The sequence below is a fragment of the Ranitomeya imitator genome, chromosome 1, assembly GCF_032444005.1.
Source record: "Ranitomeya imitator isolate aRanImi1 chromosome 1, aRanImi1.pri, whole genome shotgun sequence".
NCBI lineage: Eukaryota > Metazoa > Chordata > Amphibia > Anura > Dendrobatidae > Ranitomeya > Ranitomeya imitator.
The window spans coordinates 289,709,477-289,726,516 of record NC_091282.1 but is presented as its reverse complement, the minus strand read 5'-3'; the positions used below and the strand labels follow the sequence as shown (position 1 = coordinate 289,726,516).

Sequence of the window (17,040 nt, the reverse complement as noted above, 5' to 3'; positions counted from 1 at the left end):
GGTGCCAGAGTCTGGAGGAAGACTGGGGAGAAGGAAATGCCAAAATGCCTGAAGTCCAGTGTCAAGTACCCACAGTCAGTGATGGTGTGGGGTGCCATGTCAGCTGCTGGTGTTGGTCCACTGTGTTTCATCAAGGGCAGGGTCAATGCAGCTAGCTATCAGGAGATTTTGGAGCACTTCATGCTTCCATCGGCTGAAATGCTTTATGGAGATGAAGATTTCATTTTTCAGCACGACCTGGCACCTGCTCACAGTGCCAAAACCACTGGTAAATGGTTTACTGACCATGGTATTACTGTGCTCAATTGGCCTGCCAACTCTCCTGACCTGAACCCCATAGAGAATCTGTGGGATATTGTGAAGAGAAAGTTGAGAGACGCAAGACCCAACACTCTGGATGAGCTTAAGGCCGCTATTGAAGCATCCTGGGCCTCCATAACATCTCAGCAGTGTCACAGGCTGATTGCCTCCATGCCACGCCGCATTGAAGCAGTCATTTCTGCCAAAGGATTCCCGACCAAGTATTGAGTGCATAACTGAACATTATTATTTGATGGTTTTTTTGTTTGTTATTAAAAAACACTTATTTGATTGGATGGGTGAAATATGCTAATTTATTGAGACAGGTTTTTTGGGTTATCAGGAGTTGTATGCCAAAATCATCAGTATTAAAACAATAAAAGACCTGACAAATTTCAGTTGGTGGATAATGAATCTATAATATATGAAAGTTTAATTGTAATCATTACATTATGGTAAATAATGAAATTTAACACTATGTGCTAATTTTTTGAGAAGGACCTGTAAGTAAATAAATACAGGTATCTGGATAGTTTAGGCTGGTTTCACATTTGCGTTTAAAAACAACGCGGCGTTTTGACACGTTTATATGCGTTATTTCCTGCGTTTGCGTTTTTGAAACGCATTATGAGAAGTGTGTGACAGCTGCCAATCAAAATCAACTAGAAAACCCACTATAAACAGAAATAGCTAGGGTTAAGGTTAGGATCCCTAGTAACCCTAGGGATCCTAACCCTAACCCTAGGGATCCTAACCCTAGGGATCCTAACCCTAGGGATCCTAACCCTAGGGATCCTAACCCTAGGGATCCTAACCCTAGGGATCCTAACCCTAGGGATCCTAACCCTAGGGATCCTAACCCTAGGGATCCTAACCCTAACCGTTAGGGTTAGGATCCGTTAGGGTTGGGGGGTGGCTTATCAGTGTGTATTCTTGTGTTTTTCTATTAAAACGCATGCAAACGCATGTGCTTAAAAATGCATGCGTTTACATAGACATCAATACGTTTTTTTGCGGCAAAAAAAACGCAGCTAGAAATTACTACATGTTGCATTTCTGCAACAAAATGCATGCATAGAAACGACGCATGCGTCGTCAAAACGCACGCAAAAAAAGCATGCGTTCTTAATGTTAAGTATAGAGGGAAAAAAACGCATGCTTTTTTGCGCTAAAACGCAAAAAAAAAAAAAAAAACGCTAATGTGAAACCAGCCTAAATCTTCTACTTCTAGTTCTCCCAGATTTCATAAAATTAACACTGGTGAGTAGGTCAAATGACAAAGATGTCTCAATTATTTCTTTTAGCTAAGGTATCAAATAGATGACATTATGGCCATAGAAAGGAATCTCCAATACAGTGATATTTAGAAGACCAATGCGAAGCACGCTGAAACACAGATCAAACTTCAGCGACAGATACTAATAGCCAAGTAAGAAGACAGTACATGAACAAGACACTAAAAAATAAGAAGCATCCTTCATCTGTCTAGATAAAGTACCAGTCTGTAAGGGGAAGTCACAGGGGACATAGACTACATTTAAAAGGATCAATAATTTTCATCTTGAAACCAAGAAAGAAATATCAGCTGAGTGCACTGTGCTACCATCAATGAGATTTATTTCTTTTCTTTGTCTATGCAAGTGAACCTGAATGACAGGACGCCTTGGATCATTCACCTGACACACCCTGGTAATTCAAAAAAAATAAACACCACACCCACCTGCTAAGGTTATCAGTGCATACGGGAAACAAACAAGTCCGCAGAGTAATGAGATCACCTATTTTCCAGATACTGAGCCTTCACACTGAAATCTACAAGTTGTAACGCATGGAACAGTTTCAATTAACACCTAGGTGTGTGAAATGCGTTACGTACTGTACAGTAGGTTGAAACACTCCCAAAGGACTTCAGTTTGACTTCATAGCTGACAGTAATTCACAAGTCGTATACTAATACTCTCTGCTGCGAGTTACAAAAAGGGATCATTATCACTAATAAATCAATGTTCATGATGTGGATTAAGATATTCCAGCATCCGAGGAACCACACATATCCAGGTTTTCAGCCACGCAATCAGGTCACACATTGAATTGGATTGGGCTGATGCCAAGTTACTAGACACATCTCAGGCTTTGTTTTTCACATCCTTCTTTGTAAAAACATAAATTTGCGATCCTATTATCATTTTGTAAACAAATACATAACAGGAAGCATCATCTCGGCACCTTGGTCAACTGGACCTGTATGTTCACACAGAAAGGTTGTGGAACTACATATAGCTGTTCTTCTGCCGCAGGGGTCCCCAACTTTTCTTACCTTGAAAGCCACATTCAGCTGTTAGATGGTCCCAAGCAAAAGCCTGAGACCACCCCAAGAGTGACATCCACGCTCATGCTCTCCACCAAATTACTGATATAGTGACAACCAAAACTTTACCAGAGATATCTCCAATGCAGTATACCTAGATCTAGGGGTTTCCACCCTACCTACCTTCGGTATTCTCAAATCCACACTCCCACCACAATATTGCATCCAGGTTTAGCAGTATCATCCTATACCAAGGCAGGTATATGCTCATCCAGACCTGCTCTTCTGTGCAGGGCTACGCAGAAAATCTCAAAACCTGCTCTTCATAGTGGTTTGCTAGATCTGGTGCTAATGTATCAAGTTGACAGGCAGCCACAATCACACTTGTAGAAATAATATTCCCATTTGGCCAAGTGCCATCTATGTATTTGTGCAGTAAAGACCCTCATATCAGAGATTTGTTCTTGTATTGGTACTGGCGGGCCCAGCAGAGCATTCATTACTGGTATAAACAGAATTATGTTGCACTGAGTTCTCGATTACCACATATACCTGGTTAAATCATAGCAAACTGGAGTGAGAATGGCAATATTAAATATACTATGCAGTATTTAAAGCCTCCCAGGCATCACTTCACACCCTGCAATTTGTCACTACAGCTCGTCCATGAAGCAGACATGATAGTATATGGCGGCGCAGTTCTTGTGAGAACACTTTCTAAATGCAGCCCATTGCAACATTGCCCAAACATTAAACAGTTTAGCAGTAGCAAAACTTAACACAACTGCAAAAATGTCATATGCACTTCATGAAAATTGTGATCTGAAAGGATTGGATAGAACAGGCAAAAACTGAGTTTGTGTATGGTATGGAAAACCTGAAAGAGTCCATTTGCAAGATATAATGCAAGACAAGCATAATATTTGCTAGTGGTAGTAGAACAACAGACTTTATTGCTCATGGAGGATTATTCTGGACAAGGTATGGTGATATATGGACATACTGTAGTAGCCATGCTTGGAGACAGTTTGCCTATTTAGCAGGCACATAATGGGACCACTCAGTTACAAATCCTATGGATTGGGCCATGTAATAAGACATTACAGCACTGTAGGTAACAGTGCACATCTGTCATCTCATTGACTGCGATACCTTGGCCTAAACAGAAAGGAGAATCGTTCGTTTACAGGTAATCCATAGCTGCTGGATGATCCTGGGACATCAGTTTACTTTACAGCAGGACTTCGATGTGTACATAAAAGATGCTGTCACTGTATTAAAATCTTACCGCCCCATCAGCCACAATGAAGCCATTTCCAATACTAATGAGTTAGGTAGTAAAAGTGAAAGGCAATCTCATGGATGCAAATATTGATTAGTGAAATAACATGGCATAATGTCTTCTGCTTTCAAGATATTAAATTACAAAACGGATGTGGCGACAGAACCCAGACGTTTACCAGGAGATGCATCAACGTATTGACATATTGGCCATGGGAAGGGCGGGGGGTGAACACGCTGATTTTTAGTAGGGGAGAGTTCTACAAATATTACTATGCAGATTAAATACTGTTAATTATTACTGGAGCAAGGCCTGAGATTATTGGACTGCTGTGCCAATAACATGGGATGGCACCCAGCGCCACACACTGCCAAGGTGCAGCACACAACGTGATGCAGGGAGGAATCTGCCCCCCAGCTTCATGTCCCTGGGATAAAAGGCAGCTGCAGGTCAGCAGAGCAGGGTGCAGGGTACAGCTGGCATCTAGCACAGCACACATCCATAGATTACAGACTGCTGGATCATCTGGAGAGCTGAAGGAAATGGATCACACCCACAGCTCGAAATTTCAGTCTTCGGGGATCAGGGAGCTAGAATGCCATGTTATCCTACAGATGGGCAGAGCTGGGGTTCTCATTCAGCTCATAGGATCGGGAGAACTAGACCTATATCACGATTTGGGGGAAATAGAAACTCAGCTCTACTATATCTGCTAGCTAGAAGTACCGTATTGGTCCACCATGGGGCAGATCACAATGCCCACTCCTTGGTATGACCAGGTATGCCCCTTCTACCGCCCTCACCCCAGTATCGCCACAGAACAGTAGAATCAGATGTTTCAGCCTTGTAGAAGCAAGAATGGAAAGTATGTGGAGTGGTGCTGGAGTCAGGGGAGTGCCCCAAACACTACATGGGGGAGCGCCCCAAACACTACAATGGGGGGCCACCCCAAACACCACATGGGGGAGCGCCCCAAACACTACAATGGGGGGCCGCCCCAAACACCACATGGGGGAGCGCCCCAAACACCACAATGGGGGGCCACCCCAAACACTACAATGGGAGGCCACCCCAAACACTACAATGGGAGGCCACCCCAAACACCACATGGGGGAGCGCCCCAAACACTACAATGGGGGGCCGCCCCAAACACCACATGGGGGAGCGCCCCAAACACTACAATGGGAGGCCACCCCAAACACCACATGGGGGAGCGCCCCAAACACCACATGGGGGAGCGCCCCAAACACCACATGGGGGAGCGCCCCAAACACTACAATGGGGGGCCACCCCAAACACCACATGGGGGAGCGCCCCAAACACCACATGGGGGAGCGCCCCAAACACTACAATGGGGGGCCGCCCCAAACACCACATGGGGGAGCGCCCCAAACACTACAATGGGGGGCCACCCCAAACACCACATGGGGGAGCGCCCCAAACACTACAATGGGGGGCCACCCCAAACACCACATGGGGGAGCGCCCCAAACACTACAATGGGGGGCCGCCCCAAACACCACATGGGGGAGCGCCCCAAACACTACAATGGGGGGCCACCCCAAACACATGGGGGAGCGCCCCAAACACTACAATGGGGGGCCGCCCCAAACACTACAATGGGGGGCCGCCCCAAACACCACATGGGGGAGCGCCCCAAACACTACAATGGGGGGCCACCCCAAACACCACATGGGGGAGCGCCCCAAACACCACATGGGGGAGCGGGCCGCCCCAAACACCACATGGGGGGGGGGGCCGCCCCTAACACTACATGTGAGAGCACCCCAAACACTACATGGGGGGCTGAGGCAACTTGTCACCGCCAAGAAGTTGGGTGAACTCGTCCGTCTGCAGTGCAGCTCCACAGGGAGCCCAGGACGGTGCACACACGGACACACCACTGACCTGTGTGAGTTCTGCAGGCATCTATGCAGCGGTGAGTGCCGCCTCCGTGCACGGCCACAGGTCACTACAGACGGTGACAGCCTCCGCTGCTTTCTTCCACCTCAGTGCAGGGTGCCCGGTCCTGTGCTCCCTGCACATCAGCCTCCGAGCCCCGCGGCTGGAATATCCCCAAATCCTGCACCTCAGACAGTCCGTCCGGCAGCTCACAGCCCGTGCAGTCCGGCAGCTCACAGCCCGTGCAGTCCGGCAGCTCACAGCCCGTGCAGTCCGGCAGCTCACAGCCCGTGCAGTCCGGCAGCTCACAGCCCGTGCAGTCCGGCAGCTCACAGCCCGTGCAGTCCGGCAGTGCGCCTCCTTTGTACGCCTCACATTCCCCTTCTCCCGTCCCTGGCAGACTGCCGCCCCACAGCGAGCAGCCCCAGTCCCCCTCCTCTGAGGGTGGGAGCAGATAGACGGCCACAGCTGGGAGCTGAAATAAAGCTCAGGCCACACCCCGCAGACTGGCGGCAGCGCCGGAGCCGGTGCACGGAGGGAGCGGGCTGCGGTACACGCTGCATGCAGTGCTGGCTGTTATGGCGGAGAACTGGCTGCCCGGGACCCGGCCCCCAGCCCAGGAGCTACTCCGGTCACTGTTATGGGGGCACCAGGAGCAGTAGTTGGCTCCACACACAGTCTGGGGAGCAGAAAGCTTACTGACGCTGTGCTGCCTCACACGGCCGGGAGGCTTCCCCCGGAGTGCCCCAGATGCGGAGCAGGTCACATGGCAGGTGGTGGCAGCACTCCAGGGTGACCACAGGCAGAAGTTCCAGGCATCCAGCCTCCCCTGTGCTTCCCTATATGGCTGGATGAATAGGCACTGCGATCAGGGATCCAGCATCATCCTCCACTAAACATCACCCGGCCATCACTAATCCATCACTACACATCACACCTCCATTCTCTGTGTTTCCCTATATGGCTGGATAATAGGCAATGTGATCAGGGATCCAACATCATCCTCCACTAATCACCACTAAACATCACACAGCCATCACTAATCCATCACTTATATGGCAGGATAAATAGACATTGTGATCAGGGATCCAGCATCATCCTCCACTAAACATCACCCAGCCATCACTAATCCATCACTAAACATCACACCTCCATTCTCTGTGTTTCCCTATATGGCTGGATGAATAGGCACTGCGATCAGGGATCCAGCATCATCCTCCACTAAACATCACCACTAAACATCACCCGGCCATCACTAAACATCACACCACCATTCTCTGTGTTTCCCTTATATGGCAGGATAAATAGGCATTGTGATCAGGGATCCAGCATCATCCTCCACTAAACATCACCCAGCCTTCACCCCGCCATTCTCTGTGCTTCTCTTTTATGGCGGGATGAATAGGCATTGTGATCAGGGGATATAGCATCATCCTCCACTAATCACCACTAAACATCACCCGGCCATCACTAATCCGTCACTTATATGGCAGGATAAATAGGCATTGTGATCAGGGATCCAGCATCATCCTCCACTAAACATCACCCGGCCATCACTAATCCATCACTAAACATCACCCAGCCATCACTAAACATCACACCACCATTCTCTGTGTTTCCCTATATGACAGGATAAATAGGCATTGTGATCAGGGATCCAGCATCATCCTCCACTAATCACCACTAAACATCACCCAGACATCACTAATCCATCACTTATATGGTAGGATAAATAGACATTGTGATCAGGGATCCAGCATCATTCTCTACTAATCCTCCACTAAACATCACCCAGCCTTCACACCACCATTCTCTGTGCTTCCCTTTTATGGCGGGATGAATAGGCATTGTGATCAGGGGATATAGCATCATCCTCCACTAATCACCACTAAACATCACCCAGCCATCACTAATCCATCACTTATATGGCAGGATGAATAGGCACTGTGATCAGGGATCCAGCATCATCCTCCACTAAACATCACACCACCATTCTCTGTGCTTCCCTTATATGGCTGGATGAATAGGCATTGTGACAAGGGGATCTAGCATCATCCTCCACTAATCACCACTAAACATCACCCGGCCATCATTAATCCATCACTTATATGGTAGGATGAATAGGCATTGTGATCAGGGGATCTAGCATCATCCTCCAGTAATCACCACTAATCCATCACTACACATCACACCCCCATTCTCTGTGCTTTCCTTATATCGGATGAATAGGCATTGTGATCAGGAAACCAGCATCATCCTCCAGTAATCACCACTAATCCATCACTACACATCACACCCCCATTCTCTGTGCTTTCACACAGATTGTACAGAATGTAGAAAATGAATGTTCTAGTCATGAAGAGGAACATCCAGGAAAGTCATCTGACTGCCTATGGTGCTTTATTTAGCCCAAATTCTGTTATGTGTGTGAGATTTTCAGGCAGAAATTCTGAAAACACCTAAAAAAACATGCAGAGATTTCTCAGTGTATTGAGATGTCTGGGGAGCTGTCGGCACGTTTGGATATAAGGAAGTCGTAGTACAGCTGTGTAGGCGCCAGTCACCCAACAGAAATGAAACTGTTATTTTAGGGCTCCAATGTGCCAGTCATGAAAAGTATAGTGTAGAAGCCAAACAGGCTGGAAGTGCACTGGGGTGTGTCAATGCACTCGGACAGTTTCTGCCATGCACCCCGACACCCCCGGCTCACCTCCAGTCTGACTTACATAAGGCTTCTACACTGGATTTTTAGCATGGATACCACTTTTTCTATATATAAAACCTCTCCTGACATGGCCACTACAGTACATTCTTCATGAAATAACAGTTGTCGATCCTAAAGCCCAGCAATGAGCTTTTTCTCTGTATTTCCGCTTAAATAATCTTAATATTTTGACACTTGGGTGTTACCAGTTAGGCTGCCGTCACACTAGCAGTTTATATCACCCACCCCTGGTTTTGGCTTACAAATACTGATGTAAAATACTGACCAAATACTGCTAGTGTGACGGCAGCCTTAGAGTTTGAGTAAATCGATTTGAACGTCCCATTCCATCGGCCATTACAGTGGTCAGTGGCTATTGGAATGGGAGCGGGAGAACCGCCTCTTACCTGATGGCATCTGCAACTCATCACTCGTCACATGTGCGTCATGCCACAATAATGACCTCATGCTAGAGCGGGAAATCACAAGAGGAGCTGAGGACGCAGTTAGGTAAGAGGTGGTACCCCATCTCTCATGGCAGATGGAATGGGATCTGCCACTCTGTGTCTATGGTCCCTGAGTTTTCAGCACTGTTAGATGATGGGCGCCATCTCCAACCATGCAGGATGACAAGCTCTCTATACCATTGTGGGATGTGTTGATGCTACAGGAAAATAATATTGTTAAGCTGCTTGTTCTAGTCATGGTGGTCTACCATGTTTTGCCTGTTGTAAAATAATATTTTACAGATTTGTGAGCACGCTGCGAATTTTAGACCAGTAAGTCTCTCGGTACATGTGTGAACAGGGGCACGCCTGTCTGTCTACAGCTTAGCAGGCAGGGAGAAGCTGGTGGAGACATGCCTCTTGGACCTCTTTCTCTGCTGGGCTTTCATCTATGCATTTTTCTGAAGTACCCCAGTGATATTTAACATGGAGGAACCGGTCACTGATTCCTGCTGCCCGTGGTTCACTGTAAGAATGGAGTATGAAACATCAGTCTTGGGTAAATGACCCTTTATGCCTGTTATCTAGGAAGTCTAAGGCCATGTTCACACGTTCCTGATTTCCCTGCTGTTTTTTCTGCACTAAAAACCGCAGCTCTTGGCAGAAAACGCAGGTGCGTTTTTTGGTGCGGTTTTTGATGCGGTTTTTAGTGCGTTTTTTTATGCAGTTTTCTCTGCAGAGTCTGTGTGTTTTCCAGGAAGTTTTTTTAGGGTTGAAATGGCTGAAAATACCCTAACCCTACCCCTAACCCTAGTTCTAACTGTAGTGGGGGAAAAAAAAAAAAAAAATCTTTATTTTATTATTGTTACTACCTATGGGGGTGATAAAGGGGGGGTCATTTACTTTTTTTTTATTTTGATCACTGTGAGGTTATCACAGTGATCAAAATGTGCCTGTAACGAATCTGCCGGCCGGCAGATTCGGCCAGCGCACTGCGCATGCGCCCGCCATTTTGGAAGATGGCGGCGCCCAGGGAGAAGACGGACGGACGGACACCGGGAGGCCCGGTAAGTATAAGGGGGGAGATGAGGGCACGGGGGGGGCGTCGGAGCACGGGGGTGGCATCGGAGCATGGGGGGTGGGATTGGGGCACGGGGGGACAGCCACACTCCGCCCACGCACTTCCTGCTGCAGCGGTTCTGCACCACAAACTGCAGAAAACCCGCAGATATATTTTTGATCTGCGGGTTTTACTGCGGGTTTGACCTCACAATGGAGGTCTATGGGTGCAGAACCGCTGCAGTTCCGCACAAAGAAGTGACATGGTCCTTCTTTTTTACCGCAGCTATTCAGCGCGGCTTTTTTAGTGAATTTCCGCATCATGTGCACAGCGGTTCCTGTTTTCCATAGGGTACATTGTACTGTACCCTGCATGGAAAACAGCTGCGGACCCGCAGCGGCAAAATCGCGGCGGTTCCGCAGTAAAAAACGCATTGTGTGAACATGGCCTTATCCTGTCTAGTTATGGATGGGGCCAAGCAAGGAATACATCATGATATAATTTCACACTTTCCATTTAGGATTTAGAGTGACAACTCCTTGTGAAAGATGGATATATGGTTAGTCATCGGGACAGCGGACATGTATAACTAAAGGCAGCTCAATATTTTTAAAGGATTTTTGCCACCAAAGTGTTTTATGACATATTGATAGGACATGTCATAAAACACTTCGGCGAGAACTCTTTTGCAGAAAAGGATATCCCGGGACCCATATTTTCTAGTGACTCTATTCCGTTTTCTTTTTTCTCTCTCTGAAAATGCTTATATTATGCATATCATTAAAATCGTTAATCTGGGGCTAATTTACAGCACAATTCCTCTACTTAGTGTGTACCAGGAGCTCAAATCCTCTATCTGGACCCTTCACAACATATCGTGCTACCGATAATGGTGACATGTATAACGATGTCCACATACCAGTTCACAACATATCTTGATTCTTAATACCGTTCTCCTGGCACTGCATGGCTCACTTTAGTGGGTAACCATTATATCTTTTGTTCTCTATTGTGCATACAGAATGATAGTCACCTGTGACCAAACGTTCTGCAAGCCTTGGATAGATGTAACATATACTGCAGCGTAATGACTGTATTGTGGCTAATGGAGGTACTTTCTTCATGAGAGTATAGTCAACTACATAGTAACATTTGGAGTAGTAATGCTTTCTTTCAGATTTATATACACACTTACACTAATAACATTTTGCAGGACAGACTTTATGGCTGATTTATTCAAGTAAATCAGGAAACAAATGTAATATTTTGTTTTATGGCTTCATATAAAAATAACGGAGAGGTGTTTATAGCGCAAATATAAACTGAGTCAAAACATACAACTTCAGATAGAAAATATGATCCCAAGTTCAGGAGTTGCAAAATAATAATCAGTAATAGAAATTCGCTTTTTGTGAATGTCAAAATCTGCAATGTTCATAAATGATAAATATTATAAAATATTGTGTGTTTCTATATGTGGCTTAAGGCCCCTGCACACATTAGACTAAAGTCAGCTGAACCCACCAATATCAGCAGGTTCAGCTGTCAATGTAATGTATATGGGGGCTTCCTGATTCTCCCCCAATAAATCATGTCCAGGGGAGAGAAGGTTCCAGTCTGTTGGATTCCAATGGTCAATCTTTTCTGTTCTCTGGGAGACAAGTCGCAGCTAGAGGAGTCCGACAGGAGCGCTCAGCTAAACCAAACATGCCTGTGTAGAACAATATTGTATTGTATCATACAATTATTAGGTTCTGTAGAAGGACGTAGATCTGGGGATTTATTATGATGGAATATAGGCTGAACTGGATGGACAAATGTCTTTTTTCGGCCTTACTAACTATGTTACTATGTATTGGGGAGTCGACAGATAACGGTCAATAATGGTTTTACAGCTAAGAGCTATCTAACATGTACGGTGCCAGAGTTCGTCTTTTAATTAAGCAGACTGGCGCAATGTCATCGTTGTGGCATCACGCACATATGATATCACACCAGGCTGGCTAATCAAAAGAAGAGATTTGGGTGCTGTCACACTAGAGGAAGCTTTTCAGAGCTAACCGAACAGTGGCCACAGATTATTGACATGGCCGTTGGACTTGGTCCTGCGAATCGATTCACACCACCTCTAGTTGGGTGCCTTTACGAGCCTGCCCAAATCATGTCATGTGGCAGGGAGGGAAGTACAATACATATTGGTGTGAGACACAAGAAGCCCGCTCTCTGGAAGTTTTATTTCTAACTTTCTGCCAGAAATTTCGAGCTTAACCCAATGTGCCATCTCTGTGCATCCTGTGTAGTCAAATACTGCTATATTTTGCAAATATCCACTTCTATCATCTAAAGGCCCTCATACACATTAGACTAATGTCGCCGAACCCGATGATATCGATATGCTAGGCTGACATATGAGGGCTTACCAATTCACCCCCAACAGATGATGCTGGGGGAGATAAGGATGTTTGACTTCGGACTGCTGATCCTTTCGCTCTTGTTGAAATAAGCCACTGTCAGAGGAGTCTGGCTGCAGATCTCTGATAGAGAACAAAGACGCTCCTGGCAGAGCAAGCGCTCCTGTGTATGGAGGAGTCAGGAGGGATCACTGTTGGCGAAACCTATTGTCCAGCCACCACCTATCTATCGTGCATGAAGGCCTTAATAGTTTCAGCCTAAGGGTACCGTCACACAGTGAAATTTTGATCGCTACGACGGCACGATTCGTGACGTTCGAGCGATATATCCGTGACGTTCGAGCGATATCGCAATGTCTGACACGCTCCTGCGATCAGGAACCCCGCTGAGAATCGTACGTCGTAGCAGATCGTTTGAAACTTTCTTTCGTCGTCTATTGTCCCGCTGTGGCGGCATGATCGCATGGTGTAACATATATCGTATACGATGTGTGCATAGTAACCAACGGCTTCTACATCGCACATACGTCATGAAATTATCGCTCCAGCGTTGTACATTGCAAAGTGTGACAGCAGTCTACGATGCTGGAGCGATATTGTTACGACGCTGGAGCGTCACGGATCGTACCGTTGTAGCGATCAAAATTTCACTGTGTGACGGTACCCTAAAAGGCAGCCATAAACCATAGATCAGCACCATATTGCACTCCAGGTGCTGTGAATATGCAACTCCCAATACACCAGTCCCCTGAATACCTGTGGCTGTAAGGGAATGCTGGGAGTTATAGTTTCACAACACCTAGGGTACCAAAGGCTGATGATTTTGGCCATACTCAACATAGAGGAATGTTTGACAAATGCAACTTGGACAGACAATAATCTAGTCTCTATGGGGGCAGATTTTTAAGACACTGAACCTTTTTTGTATTGTTTCCCAGATTTGCCCCTGTTGTCTGACATGTTCATGGTCGGATCATTCGCACAAATAATCTGATGGTAACTGATTTATGTATACTGATCAATAATCATCTTTATGTATATTGCAAGCTTAACTGACAGAAGTAAAAATTCTCATTGAAAAGATCTAGTTCTACCGTAATACTTTTGCTTGGACAGTTTGGTGGGATGTACAGCATTTTTGCCAAAATGTTGTACCCCTATAGTCACGGAAGGGAAGTGCTCACCTCGTCTCATGGACAGTGGACGTCTAAAGAAAATGAAGAAATTCACAGCATTATCGAGGCTGTATAACTTCTACCACACTTCTACTCTACAGGTACAATTACCAATCACAATGGGACAATTTGCGGCCCTTATCTGTTATTATGCATTTTCCTTCCAGCGTAGCTGATAGTGTAGTATAAGGGGCTGTGTCAACAGCGGTAAAGACATATTCTCTGTATCTCACGCACCTATGAGATGTGAATATTTCATTCTGGTCCTGCCATTCTCATGCTCATCATGCTAGGTGCAGTTGCTTACACAGACTTGAATAAAATAAACAGCTCAGAGGGGAAATGCCGGAAGGTTTTTTACATTCCTGAGAATATCTCCTGGCATGCGTCCTGCCATGAGCGTACAGTCGTGAGGTGGACCATGGACCCAAGACTGCATTACAGAGCACTCAAGAATTCTGGAGCTTTCCTTATAAGGATGCAAGGGGAAGTATTACTGATAACAAAAGCACAGAGCTAAGGATTCCTGACAAAAGATCGCATTACTCAATCGCTACTAGTAGGACCTGTTATGCATTGCCATTCCCACTGCATTGGAAAGAAAGCAGGCTTTATGTTACTTACAAATTATAATAATAGTCTTTATTTTTATATAGCGCTAACATATTTTGCAGCGCTTTACAGTTTGAACACATTATCAAATTCCCTATACGTTACCTACAATAGAGATTTTAGAAGAAACTACTAATGCTCAAAGGGAATATATCATCACATCCTCAAATGGTTATTTCCAAAAAATCAACTTGTGGATCCACGTGCTTGGCCTCTGCTCTATTCACTGTCTATAGGACTGCCAGAAAAAGCAGAGTGCTGTACTGTCCCATAGACAGTGAACAGAGTTGAGACCGCACATGGGCACGTCTGCTCCACTCACGGCGGGACTGAAAAGCCTCATCAGAGTTCCAAAGCTCTGATCTTTGGATCATTGGGGATCCAGGCAGTCAGACCCCAGCAACCAGCAAGCTATCCTCTATTTCTAAGATAGGGGACAATTTGACTTTAGGGGGAATAACCCTTACCACTTTAATACACAGATTAAGAAAGATGCATATCCCTATACACAATGGTTATGTGCATAGATGTCTAAAGTCAATTACCGTATCCCTTCAATGACTGCCGAACCATGATTCATACCAAGCACAGTCCTCACCCATCAGAGTAAAACACAAAAAATGCTTATGCAATGCATGAAATGATTTGCTAGTAAATAGTACTGACAGCACTCTGAACTAAATGTGCTCACGTATTAATGCAGCAACACTGTGGTTTCAGCAAGTTCTGCAATCTCTAAATCCACTTGGCAGCCATTCACCAATGAGCCAGTGGACCTGGCGTTTGCAGAGGAAAGACGGACTACAAACACATGCATAACTAGTCCTATATACAGTGGGTAAGGAAAGTATTCAGACCCCTTTACATTTTTCACTGTTTCATTGCAGCCATTTTGTAAATTCAAAAAAGTTCATTTTTTTCTCATTAATGTACATTCTGCACTCCATTTTGCCTGAAAAAAAAACAAATCTAGAAATTTTTGCAAATTTAATAAAAGAGAAAAACTGAAATATCACATGGTCATAAGTATTCAGACCCTTTGCTCAGACACTCATATTTAAGTCACATGCTTCCCATTTCCTTGTGATCCTCCTTGAGATGGTTCTACTCCTTCATTGGAGTCCAGCTGTGTTTATTTTAACTGGTAGGACTTGATTTGGAAAGGCACACACCTGTCTATATAAGATCTCACAGCTCACAGTGCTTATCAGACCAAATGAGAATCATGAGGTCAAAGGAACTGGGCAAAGAGCTCAGAGACAGAATTGTGGCAAGGCACACATCTGGCCAAGATTACAACAGAACTCCTGCAGTACTCAAGGTTCCTAAGAGCACTGTGGCTTTCATAATCCTCAATTGGAAGACGTTTGATACCACCAAAAGTCTTCCTAGACCTGGCCGTCCAGCCAATTCTGGGAGAAGAGCCTTGGTGAGAGAGGTAAAGAGAACTTCAAGATCACTGTGGCTGAGCTCCAGAGATGCAGTAGGGAGATGGGAGAAAGTTCCATAAAGTCAACTATCACTGCAGCCCTTCACCAGTCGGGCCTTTATGGCAGAGTGGCCCAACAGAAACCTCTCCTCAGTGCAAGACATATGAAAGCCCGCATAGAGTTTGCTAAAAAACACATGAAGGACTCCCAGACTATGAGAAATAAGATTCTCTGGTCTGATGAGACGAAGATAATTGGTGATAATTCTATGCGGTATTTGTGGAGAAAACCAGGCACTGCTCATCACCTGCCCAATACAATCCCAACAGTGAAACATGGTGGTGGCAGCATCATGCTATGGGAGTGTTTTTCAGCTGCAGGGACAGGACGACTGGTAGTCATTGAAGGAAACATGAATGTGGCCAAGTACAGAGATATCCTGGATGAAAACCTCTTCCAGAATGCTCTGGACCTCAGACTTGGCCGAAGGTTCACCTTCCAACAAGACAATGACCCTAAGCACACAGCTAAAATTACAATGGAGTGGCTTCAGAACAACTCTGTGACCATTCTTGACTGGCCCAGACAGAGCCCTGACCTAAACCCAATTGAGCATCTCTGGAGAGACCTGAAAATGGCTGTCCACCAACGTTCACCATCCAACCTGACGGAACTGGAGAGGATCTGCAAGGAAGAATAGCAGAGGATCCCCATATCCAGGTGTGAAAAACTTGTTGCATCATTCCCAAAAGACTCAAAGGGTCTGAATACTTATGACCATGTGATATTTCAGTTTTTCTTTTTTTAATAAATTTGCAAAACTTACTACATTAATGTTTTTTTCAGTCAAGATGGGGTGCAGAATGTACATTAATTAGAAAAAAATGAACTTTTTTTGAATTTACCTAATAGCTGCAATGAAACAATAAGTGAAAAATTGAAAGGGGTCTGAATACTTTCCGTACCCACTTTAAGTGTTTATTGGGTACATACATTCATGTTATATACCTAGGGTGCTGGTTTATCTCCCCATTTACCAATACCTGCCTTGAGCTGCAGACATAGCAACACATATATATTTTTTTTTAATTAATTTAGGGTACATTCACACACAGTGCCCAGAGCAGCAGCAGCTGTAAAAACAAGACCTGTCAAAGAATAGATGCAGCTTTCAAAAACCAGCCATATGCTCCTGAGTTCCAGTGGAACACTGCCCCTAGAGGCTATCATTAAAAATGCTATCCTTTGAACATGACTTTTCTTAAGCTAGGGACTAGTAATCATTTATTCAGTAAGAGCTATGTAGCTAATGTGGTTTATTTAATGTTTCAGTATAATGTTCATTTAAATAATTCCTTTTCTTACAACACTTAATGGGAAAGATCTAACAATAAAAGAAATGTTGACCTAC

The 17,040-nt window shown here is 45.2% G+C and overlaps 1 protein-coding gene across 18 annotated transcripts in view; it reads right to left on the bottom strand.

Annotated features, from left to right (window-relative positions):
• Nucleotides 1–17,040, bottom strand: part of ARVCF (ARVCF delta catenin family member) — a 1,214,127-nt gene that overhangs the window by 288,127 nt on the left and 908,960 nt on the right. For 2 of the 18 annotated variants that reach the window (XM_069756319.1, XM_069756295.1), the window contains exon 1: nucleotides 5,798–6,559. The exons of the other annotated variants lie outside the window; for them this stretch is intronic. In XM_069756319.1, the coding sequence (XP_069612420.1) occupies nucleotides 5,798–5,818 (21 nt within the window). In that variant the 5' untranslated portion in view covers nucleotides 5,819–6,559. Of the gene's footprint in view, nucleotides 1–5,797; nucleotides 6,560–17,040 lie in introns of those variants that run through there. 18 annotated transcript variants of the gene reach the window in all.